The sequence below is a fragment of the Ranitomeya variabilis genome, chromosome 2 (assembly GCF_051348905.1).
Source record: "Ranitomeya variabilis isolate aRanVar5 chromosome 2, aRanVar5.hap1, whole genome shotgun sequence".
Taxonomy (NCBI): Eukaryota; Metazoa; Chordata; class Amphibia; order Anura; family Dendrobatidae; genus Ranitomeya; species Ranitomeya variabilis.
Window position 1 is genome coordinate 647,185,729 of NC_135233.1, and position 12,152 is coordinate 647,197,880.

Consider the following 12,152-nt stretch of genomic DNA (forward strand, 5'->3'; position numbering starts at 1 on the left):
GAATTTACCATAAATCAACACTGTTACTGATCATTTATTTGTCATTATGGTTATATGTCAGCAATTTCTATAGGCTTTTTATTGCATGCGCCAGTGATGTATTTCCTGCAGTATGTTTTCATTTATTACGTATGTCCGTGTTGGAATGACTAGACTTTCTGGTTTGTTTAGAGTTTGCAAGCACTTATGAATGAATGCATTGGCCACGTTATTGGAAAACCTCATAGTCCTGTCACCGGCTTATACCTTGGTAAGTATTTTATTTTTGCTCTTTAAGCGGACAACAAATTTCAATACTGGTGCACAGGTGTCATATCCGTACAGAAACAGTCCACCGCTGCTCGATAGACCTTACAGTGGGCTCCATGGTGTTCCCCTGAAGTGTCGCTCTTGGGAAGGGGAACCATAGCGCTGCACAGAGCCATCTTTCACATCGAAAAGCTAGAGTGTGCCGTGGTGGCGGGACACATGTGGGCATGCTGTAGCGAAGATCTGCATGGCTTGCACCTGTTACACTGTATGAGAAGATGACGAGCGCTGAGCCTTTCTCCTGAGAGCAGTGCCGTAGAGAACACAAGTGAATGGCAGATTGTTGTGATATTCGGGTTTCCATGGCACTGACACAAAGACGAGTTTTACTATAACGACGTCTTTCATTCTGTGTAATATATTCGGGCACAGCTGGATCTCTGGAAATGATTTTTCGCAATAAATATATTGCAAAGTGTAATTAACCCTTTAAGGTACAGGGAATATTTTTAGTTTTTCCACTTTTTTTCCAGTTCTTCCAAGAGCCATAACTTTTTTTTTTTTTCTGTCAACATAGACAATGAGGACTTTTTTTTGTTTGTTTTTGTTTTTTACAGGACAAGCTGTAGTTTTGTATGACACCATTTATTTTACCATATAATGTACTGAAGAGCTGGAAAAAAATGCATTTGGGATGATGTTATGAAAAAAAAATGCAATTTTGATTTTGAGGTTTTGTTTTTACGGCATTTCTTTGGTAAAAAATAACCTGGCAACAAGTAAGATTATCCGGGTCAGTGCGAGTATGGTGATACCAAACTTGCATCAATTAATTTTTTTCTGTTTTAAGTGATGAAATAAAAATTCAGCTTTGTGTCACCATTCTCTGAGATCAATAACGTATTTACTTGCTGTTGATTGAGCTGAGTAGTGAAGTAGTTTTTTGCTTGGTGAGCTGACATTTTTAGGAGGATGAGCTGACCAAAAAGTGCAATTCCAGTATTTTTTTTCTTATTATTTTTTTTTACATTGTCTACTGTATTGTTAATTCTGTAATTTGATGGCTCAGACTTAAGGACCCTGCAGTACTATATTGTTTTCCTTTATTTTTAAGAGGAGAAAAGGGGGGTGATTTTAATTTATTTTACGCTTTTGCATTTTTTTTTTTACATTTTTTTTTTTTTTTTTTTTAGTTTCCCTGGTGGACTTAGTTCTACTATATACTGCAATACCCTAGTGCTGGCTGAGCATCATGAGATTACCAAGATATCAGTGACTATTCCCTATCTTGTTGTACTAATGTATAATTCTTAGTAAATTATCATCTTTTATTTTGCCAGATTTGTATAATTTACCAGCTATTTTCTTGACCTTCGTTACTCTTCTGTTGTCTTGTTTTATTAGTTACACATCGCAATAGTCCAAGGCCTGTAAAGGTGCCTAGATGTCACAGTGATCCACCCAATCCACATCTGAACACTCCTGCACCAGAAGGCTTTAGGTATCTAATATATTGAAATAATGTATGTACAAGTTACAGTAGGATTGTCTGTTTCTATTGGTTATGTCAGTAGTGTCTTGGAATACCCGAAAACTGTATTCCAACGGGAAGGACAACGGAGTCATTCACTTGGAGTGATAATATGGCCCTTGTCTTGGCAGCATTCATGTTTTTCAAGCCTCGTTTTTGTTCATGTTTGGGATAAATGACGAATACTGCCAGGATAGAGGCGAAACAGTGTCCACAGATACTCCGTCGGCTTCATTCAAGTGTAAACTCTGTATATAAGGGATTTCGTCAAATCCCGACGTAGTGCTCGGCAGAGAACAATGTATTAATGTGAACGTAGCCAAAAATGTATGTAAGCAAAAAAGAGGAAATAAGCTGCCAGCAGAGCCAGTGATGTCCAGATAAAGAAAGGTGCGTACTAATTTGTTCCAGGACAACACCTTTTCAGGACGCTATGTTCCCGGAATCGGGTGGTCCAGGATGTTACTGCCTTTCTGCTGGCAGCGTATCTTACTCCCGTTTGTGTTTACATACATCTAAGGAGTCTTAACAGCGGGAGAGCATTCTGCGCCTGTCCCGTACGGAAGTAGGTAGCAGCACGTATAATACGCTGCACTACAAAGGATTGTATGTTCAATTCTTTCTTGTGGGAATAACACATATTGTAAAAAAAATAAATAAATAAATATATATATATATATATATATATATATATATATATATATATATATATATATATATATTTCCTCTTCTACTAATAAAATATGGTTTATCTTGAAAAAAATATTACTCCTTTTAACAGACATTTTTAGAATGTATTAAGGGTATGTGCACATGTAGGATTGACCTATGCGGATTTTAGAAATCCGCATGTAAAAGGCACTGCATTCTACCTGCGGATTTACCATCGTTTTTGTGCGGATTCCACTGCGGTTTTACACCTGCGGATTCCTATTATGGAGCAGGTGTAAACCGCAGCGGAATCCGCACAAACAATTGACATGCTGCGGTATGTAACCCGCAGCGTTTCCGCGTGTTTTTTTCCGCAGCCTGGGCACTGCGGATTGCTGTTTCCATAGGTTTACATTGTACTGTAAACACATGGAAAGTTGCGGACCCGCAGCTGCAGATCCGCTGAGGACCCGCAGCTGCAGATCCGCTGAGGACCCGCAGCTGCAGATCCGCTGAGGACCCGCAGCTGCAGATCCGCTGAGGACCCGCAGCTGCAGATCCGCTGAGGACCCGCAGCTGCAGATCCGCTGAGGACCCGCAGCTGCAGATCCGCTGAGGACCCGCAGCTGCAGATCCGCTGAGGACCCGCAGCTGCAGATCCGCTGAGGACCCGCAGCTGCAGATCCGCTGAGGACCCGCAGCTGCAGATCCGCTGAGGACCCGCAGCTGCAGATCCGCTGAGGACCCGCAGCTGCAGATCCGCTGAGGACCCGCAGCTGCAGATCCGCTGAGGACCCGCAGCTGCAGATCCGCTGAGGACCCGCAGCTGCAGATCCGCTGAGGACCCGCAGCTGCAGATCCGCTGAGGACCCGCAGCTGCAGATCCGCTGAGGACCCGCAGCTGCAGATCCGCTGAGGACCCGCAGCTGCAGATCCGCTGAGGACCCGCAGCTGCAGATCCGCTGAGGACCCGCAGCTGCAGATCCGCTGAGGACCCGCAGCTGCAGATCCGCTGAGGACCCGCAGCTGCAGATCCGCTGAGGACCCGCAGCTAAAAGTGATTTTCTTCTGCAAAGGTATGAACATTAAAAAATAGATCTAATTGGGTTTATTGACCCACAACAAATATCATGTCAATTATACTGTACAATGAATGCTGTAATAAAAAACAATCCCAAATATTTGTTTATCCTTCCTACCAAAACCCAGTATAAAAAGTTAAAAAGTGAGCAAAAGGTTTTATGGACTAGAAAATGACACCAATGAAAATACATATTATCATGCAAAAAAATGCTAAAAATATAAAGCTTCTAGCTCCCAGAATGTGGCGACTGAAAAACTTTTTTTAACCAATGTATTAGTTTTTTTTTTTTTTTTTTTTAAATACAACTATATCAATTTGGTATTGCCATATTAGTACTAACCCACAAAATGAAGATAACATTTTATTTATGCAGCATTGTGTAGCCTTTAAAATAAAAAATAAAAAAGCAATGGCTATTTTTTTTCTGTTCTTTCCATTGAAGAATTACTAAAAGCAAACTGTAAAGCACAGCGGAATATGTTAGCACTATATTAAAATAAATATTATACTTTTTTTTTTTTTTTCTTTTTGCACATTCAATGGTGGAAATTATTATTATGATTTATTTATGTAGCAGCATTGATTCCATGGTGCTGTACATGAGAAGGGGTTACATACAAATTACATATATCGCTTACAGTAAGCAAACGAACAATGACAGACTGATACAGAGGGGCGAGGACCCTGCCCTTGCGGGCTTACATTCTACAGGATGGTGGGGATGGAGACAATAGGTTGGGGGTTGTAGGAGCTCCGGTGTTGGTGAGGCGGTAGCTTCGGTAGTGGTGAGGAGGCAGCGGGGTCAGTGCAGGGACAAGTGCTGGGACAAAGAATTCCAGAGGATGTGGGATATTCGGGAGAAGTCTTGGAGGCGATTAGGTGAGGAGCGAATAAGTATGGAGGAGACAAGGAGGTCTTGGGAGGACCGCAGATTACATGAGGGAAGATATCTGGAGATTAGTTCAGAGATATATGGAGGAGACAGGTTATGGATGGCTTTGTAGGTCAGTGTTAGTAGTTTGAACTGGATACGCTGAGGGAATAGGAGCCAGTGAAGAGATTTGCAAAGAGGGGGGAAGCGGATTATTCCAAGCTCTATTGATTAAAGTGTACTTTGTTTGTGGGACAGCCTTTTTAAACTAATTTATTTGTGGCTGTGATTATTCTAATCGATTGCTTGCCTGCCAAGGCACTAGATTTCGGCCCCACTGCAGCCAAATAAGTGTATTACCAGACTAATTTAGGTTGGGTTCACGGCACCTACTCCTGTCTGTCCAATGTGTCATCTGGAGCTTGTCTGAAGAATGCTTTTCAGACATGCCTCTGACCCAATGCCCGTAGACTTACATTGCACCATCAGGGTTTATATATTGGCTGTACTTGACATCAGTGTATATTTTGTGTGGTTCTTAAACTTCTTTGGTATTATGAGAACAATGAAAGAAGCAGACTGTCAAAATCCATTCGGGTAAAGAAAGGAATATCTTTTGTCGGTCACATTCTGACATTTTCAGTGTTTGTACACAGTGGTTTTAATGCTGAATATGTTCCCTCTCTTTCTTGCAGAGGCTCAAGCGTCCCGGAGAATGACAGACTATCCTCCATAGCATCAGAGTTGCAATTTAGATCCCTTAGTCGACATTCAAGCCCAACAGAGGAGAGAGACGGTAGCTCACACCTCACTACTAGTTTAAGCTTTCTTCTCAACCCTGATGTGATCATGTTTTTCATGTGTTCCACACTTATCACTTTCAGTTACTGATTTAAAATAGTTTTATTTGATTTAATCTTTATTTCTTTTATTACTAGTGGATTAATTTGCAATTTATGAAATACAGAAGACCGTAATGAACCAAAATCGTTGTATAAAAGATAGCCAAATATTAACACAAAATTGTTTAATGTATTTAGAGCCTACTTATCCGAAGGCAGAACAAGGAGGTTCTACAAGACGAAGTTGGGAGCTTCAGAATCTAATCAGCCAGACTCGAGGTAAAGCTGGCCGTTCACTACAGTTTCCATGGGCTCCATCAATTAGCAAGCAAGAGTAGACACCACGTGCCTCAAAAGACATCAGGAATACACTCAATGTATCGTAGTAGAAAAACTTGGGCCCTCCGCCACAGTAGTAAAACCTCCTCTGAACCAGTACTGGTCTTGCACATTGCTGATGAGTTGTGTGAAACATTTAAAATAAATTCTGTCTGCTCTCACCAACATGTTATACAATGCCCCTACTCATAGGCTTATTGGTAGATTTTTTTTTTGGGGGGGTTGGTTTTAATGTCTCATTAGCCAGGCAATTTAAATGAATGAGAATTTTCTAGTTAATAAAATTGGGCGAGAATTACCCCCTAGACTTTGGTATAGATTTCTTTTCTTTTACCAGACTTTGCAGCCAGGCACCGTCCCATGGATGCTGTTCAGAAATCAATCATGGTATTCGAGGATCAAAGATATCGGCAAATGAGGAAGAAAAACATAATAGGACAAGTCTGTGACACTCCAAAATCCTATGATAACTTTATGCACGTTGGGCTGAGGAAGGTGACCTTTAAATGGCAGAGGGGTAACAAAATCGGTAAGTTGGAACTTACTTTTTAGTTTGAATGTCAGTGTTTGATGGGTTAAGTTTTTAAGATTTTGTGCTTAAAGAAGCAATCTAACAAACCTTTTTCTCCAGTGTGGTGTTTACAGTGCATGATCGCTATCATCTCCTAATATCCATATATTTTCAGTCCTCTTCTGCGCCACGTGATTGCAGTTCACACTAGCTTTGTCAATGTAAGTTTATAAGAACCTTCTAGACACTTGGTTCATGCAAAAGACACGGTCATCCGGCTAGTCTGAACTGGGGTCACTTGGTACAGCGAAGGACAACACTGTGCAGATAATGGCAGCGAACGGAAAGTAGTTGATGTGAATCAATTTGCACGACTCCGTACAGTATCCACATTGTTGTCGCTGGACAGCAGTCCTCAGAACTGCCTCTTGCCTTACAGCATCCTCGGGTTCTTGTTTTGATCAGTTGGCCTGGCACTACGTCATATTTGCGGCCTGACGCATATGTGACGGTGCCCCAAGCCGGCTAATTAAAGCTATAAGTAAGAGGCAGTTCTCAGAACTCCTATCCAGCGACCACAGATTAGACGTGGACACTGGACCAGGTCCTGCGAATCACACAAACTCTAAGGCACTGATTGATATAAATTTAGTTGGGATGGTTTCTTTAAGATTGTTTTCAAAACCATTAAATGGAGCATTAGTTGTAGTTTACAGTGCAGTTGACTTTAGATTTGAACAGCTTGTATTACCTTCCAATATCCATCTCTCATTTCACAGGTGAGGGACAGTATGGAAAGGTCTACACCTGCATTAGTGTTGATACTGGAGAACTCATGGCTATGAAAGAAGTAAGTTGGATGGTGACCGTTTCCATATATATTTCCATGTTTAAGAAACTGCTTGCCAAAAAGGCACAAGCTGCATATTATGTGGCCACTACGGGTGTTTTTATGCTAACAATTAATTGTACTGCTTTTTTACTGTATTGGGAGAATTTATTTTGATTAAGTTTTCAAATAATTTGTTGCTACACCCTATATCCTCCAGTATGATGGAAGACTAAAGGGAACCTGTCAAATTAGTCATGCTGCCTCAACCATAGAACAAATTATTTAAAAACCAGTTCCTGCATTACAAGCATCTGTTTTACTCTGATACAATGCTACATGTTAGATGGGTATGCCCCCTCCAGCTTCTCACCGCTATCTCTGCTAGACCGAGAGTCTCTACCCATGTAAGGCTAGTTTCACATTTGCGTCTATGTGCGCAGTATATCATCCGCAAACGCGTGGTAACGCAGCGTTTTTTATCCGCATCAGCTTACGCGTGATGGCAATAAAGCAGCGCTTGCGTTTGTTCTTTTTATGCGCATTTGTGGCACCCCAGGAGTTCAGGTACCACAGTGGTATTGCCTTCCTCTCGGGGAGGGTAATGCCATGCCTGGAGACAAGAGGGATCCCTTTGGCAGGTTATCTTTAGTGATGAGTGAGTGTACTCGTTGCTCGGGTTTTCCCAAGCACGCTCGGGTGACCTCCGAGTATTTGTTATTGTTCCGAGATATAGGTTTCATCGCCTCAGTTGCATGATCTACGGCTGCCAGATACGTTGAACACATGTGAGGAATGCCTGTTTGTTAGGGAATTCCCACATGTATTCAGCATATCTGGAAGCCATAAATCATGCAACTAAGGCGATGAAAACTATATCTCCGAGCAATAACAAATACTCGGAGGTCACCCGAGCGTGCTCGGGAAAACCTGAGCAACGAGTACACTCGCTCATCACTAGTAATCTTACATGCAACATTTTCTGACTCCAGGCCAGAAGGGGGAGCTCTAAAACCCAGTTTAAGGGGAACTTCCCTATATACATCCTGGTCTGGAGGAGGAGTCAGTTAGTCTGGTGCAGACAAGCAGACAGTTGACAGTTGGTAGCAGCCAGTGAAGGAGCACAGAAGGACTAGAGCTAGAGGAGGACAGCTACAGGGCCTCTCTAAGCTAAGCGCAGAAACCGGGCACCGGGAGCCCGACGTCGTGAGGAACTACAGGTCCCACGGCAGAACCGGAGGGCAGGAAACTAAAAGGGACTTGCCCACATAATACCCGAGGTACAGCAGCAACCGGAGTCACCGTGGACAGGGATCCCAGAGAGATGGCTCAAGTTGCCTACCGTGCAGGTACTGTCCCTGGACAGGGAAGAATGAGGACCTTGTTAAAGAGGTACAGGCAGCAACGGACAACAGACCAGCACATACTGGAAGGCTCCCAACCTGACCTGTCAAAGGGATTTCCACCTGTCTTCGGGCTGCCTGGACTCAAGCTTTACCTGTTGCTGGTACCCTGGACTGAGGCGGCTAAACACCAGTAAACCAGGTAAAGACTGCAACCTTGTGTCCTCCATTTATTTGCCGGCATTCACCATCCCTGCCAAGCACATCGGGAGCCCTGGGGACACGGCTTCACCTGTGGGAAGCGACACCATCGCCCTCAGAGGACCCCTTTTAAGCAGCGTCGGTCACCTCAGACCGAGAACCACAGGGTGGCATTACGGACTTTCATTATTTCCACAACCCCTTTAAAGATCGTCCCTTTTACTTGGGCGCCTAGGGCCACGGACCGGGTCGCTGTCACCGTGACCAGCCCTTTAATTGCGACCGGACCCAGTACAGAGTACCCCACTGCCCTGACGGGCGAATCACATGAGTTTGATATTTCCAGGAGGGTGTGTCTAAAAGTTCCTGGACATGCGCAGTCCGAAGTACACAAGCGCATCGACCGCTTGTGTATGCATCTCCTTGCGTAGGCATGTGTTCCCATAGACAGTAAAGCGTTTTTTTAACACACTCATCCGCATGCTCGTATTTGACTGATTTTTGACGCTTCCAAAAATGCAACATGTTGCGTTCACCGCGCCCCGCCGCACACCGCAAAAAAACGCATGTGTACGCAAAAGCATGCGAATGCATACAAACGCATGTCCATGCGTAACCATGTTAAAGATAAGTACGCATGACGCATGCGGATTGTACGCCGCGCACACAGACGCAAATGTGAAACCAGCCAAAGTGTAACTGAGCTAGTGCCGAGAAGTCAGCTGAGAAATGCCTCTGTGACTAGCCACTGCTTCCCCATCGCGCTTTCTGCAGTCTATTTATGTAAAACACAGCAGCACATTCTAATGCACGAGTCGGTCTCTGATTTACTGTCCATGGTTCGGGCAGCATGAACTGTCATCACTTTCTTTTAACCCTCTAATGCCCAATGACTGATTTATCCATCATAGGGTGCCTCCCTCTCTTTGACGCTGGCTCCGGTGCTGAGCCCACCTCTTTTCCAGCACATGACAGCTGATGTGATTAGCTTTCATGTGCCCCTAACAGCCGTAAGTGGAATCGTGATCCACCAGCAGCTGTTAACCTGTTAAATGCCGCTGCCAAACTCCGACAACGGCGTTTAAATGGCCGCGCTGCAAGTGAGTCTACGCTCCGCCCATCGATGCCTGTGTTACATGACCGCGGGTTGCCGATGGGTTGCCTGACTGACTGCTATGTGTATAACAGAATAGATGCGATATACAAGAACGTTTCGGCTCCACTGGAGCCTTTGTCAAAAATTGCTGTGAACAAAAGAAAATATACATAAACAATAAAATCAAAAAGGAACATCTGAAGATCCCAGTGAAGTCTTACAGAGACTGCGGGGAATAGTGATAACTAGTTAGTGTATGGAAAGCTAAAAGATGAGCGCCCATAGAAGTATAAGATACCTATTAGAATGTGGATGCCTGTGTGCTGATACACGTTGCTGGCTGCTGGGGATCTGCAAATAAGTGGTAAATAAATGTAGCCAGTATTCTGTCTAAATGTAGTATATTTTCTTTTGTTCACAGCGATTTTTGACAAAGGGTCCGGTTTGAGCCGAAACGTTATTGTGTATCGCATCTATTCTGTTATGCTCCCAGATTATGAAGCAATAAATTTGTACGTTTTTTGCATGATAATCCACAAGAGTGCGGTGAATTCTATATTGTATTTGAGTATAGGGCCATCTGGTCCGTTACATCGGCACCTCGCCCATTTCCTGACTGAGTGCACGCTGAAATTATTTCTGACTGCTATGTGTAACACAAGCAATTAGGCTACGTTCACATTTGCGGTCCTCGCCGCAGCGTCGGGCGCCGCAGCGGCGCCGCATGCGTCATGCGCCCCTATATTTAACATGGGGGCGCATGGACATGCGGCGCACTTGCGTTTTGCGCCGCATGCGTCGCTGCGGCGCCCGCGTCGGTGCGCAGAGGACGCAGCAAGTTGCATTTTTGCTGCGTCCAAATTCAATGAAAAAAAACGACGCATGCGGCGCAAAACGCAGAGTTGTGCATGCGTTTTGCTGCGTTTTTATTTGCGTTGTGCGTTGCGGCGCCGACGCTGCGGCGCACAACGCAAATGTGAACGTAGCCTTAGATGACCACAGTTTCTTGTCACCTTGGGAGACTATTGAAGCCTGTGATAATTAGAAAAAATACATTTTTAAAAAAATTAAAACAAAATGTAAAAGTTCCAGTCTTCGCCCTTTTGCCCCATTCAAAATGAAACAATTAAAAAAAAAAAAAAATACACATTTGGTATCGCCGTTTTCAGAAACACGCCGCTCTATCAAAATCTAAAAAGAATTAATACGATTGGTAAACGGCATAACAATAAAAAAATCAAAATGCAATAACAGGCGATGAAAACATCATATCTACCCCAAAATGGTATCAATAAAAACGGCATCCCTGCATGCAACAAATAAGCCCTCACCCAGCCCCAGATCACGAAAAATGGAGACCCTGCGGGTCTCGGAAAATGGTGACATTTATTTATTTTTTTACAAACTGTAAAAAAACAATGTCACCACTTAAATAAAAAATAACCTAGACATATTTGATATCTACAAACTCGTAATGACCTGGAGAATCATAGTGGAAGGTCAGTTTCAGCATTTAGTGAAATGGTTAAAAAAATAAAATAAATTGTTGAATTGCACTTTTTTTCTTCAATTTCACCGCACTTAGAACTTTTTTCCCGTTTTCCAGTATATGATGTGGTGCTTTTGAACGGCACCATTAATATGACAACTTGTCACGCAAAAAACAAGCCCACCCATGGCCATATTGACGGAAAAATAACAAAGCTATGGCTCTGGGAAGAAGGGGAGCGAAAACCGGAAATAGCCCTGGTCCTTAAGTGGTTAAACCCCTTGATAAATATATGGCTGTGTTCTTTACAAAGGGCAGGGGTCTATATCTTTGCTTATGAGATCTGACGTGTGTTCTGTGTTTGGGGTTGAAGAGGAACTCGTGTACGATTTATGATTCAAATTCTCTAGGTCAGGGCATGTTCCATAGAACGGGGCAAGACACAAAAATCTTCCTAAAGTCCTTTCTCAAAAGGCTCAAATATTGTCAAGTGTGACTAAAATCATCCTGTGATGCACATGTAATCACACCGCGATCCGCTCAGACATCCGTCATTGACCTGGAGAACCTGATACCAATAAGTTAATGACACCCGCTGATGTTCTCCTACATTGAGGCATTGTTGCCTGGATACTAAACAATTTCTCCTGACCTACATTCAGCCTGAGTCAGTGTGGACGGCAGTGAAAGCCTGCTCCCAAGATGCTGGCTTTGAACAATGTGAAAGCCTTGGATTTCCCTCTGCTATGACTAGAGCAACAAGCATCAACTTTGTGTCACTTGGCAGCAGAACAAAATTTGCTTTCACTAGTGACAATAAGAGTAGAAGCACTGCAGGACACCCTCACCTTTTCTAATTAAACTTCAGGAAAATTGACAGGTGCTAGGAAATCCTCACACACTGCTGGTCCTTTGTATAGAATCACTTGTAGCTCTATCAAACGCATTTTGTTATTAAAAGGGATCTGTCAGCAGGACTTTGCTGTGTAATCTGAGAGCAGCATGATGTAGGGACTGAGACCCTGATTCCAGCGTAGTCACTTACTGGTCTGCATGTTGTTATATTGATACAATCACCGTTTTCTCTGCTGCAGAGCTACCAATGCGTCCTGTGTA

General features: G+C 43.3%; 1 protein-coding gene across 1 annotated transcript in view; it reads left to right on the forward strand.

Moving 5' to 3' along the window:
- The window catches only part of MAP3K4 (mitogen-activated protein kinase kinase kinase 4), a 143,044-nt gene that overhangs the window by 111,918 nt on the left and 18,974 nt on the right, over positions 1-12,152 (forward strand). The window contains exons 15-20 of the mRNA XM_077289159.1: positions 172-250; positions 1,654-1,750; positions 5,082-5,182; positions 5,427-5,507; positions 5,905-6,096; positions 6,858-6,928. Of these exons, the coding sequence (XP_077145274.1) occupies positions 172-250; positions 1,654-1,750; positions 5,082-5,182; positions 5,427-5,507; positions 5,905-6,096; positions 6,858-6,928 (621 nt within the window). The remainder of the gene's footprint in view (positions 1-171; positions 251-1,653; positions 1,751-5,081; positions 5,183-5,426; positions 5,508-5,904; positions 6,097-6,857; positions 6,929-12,152) is intronic.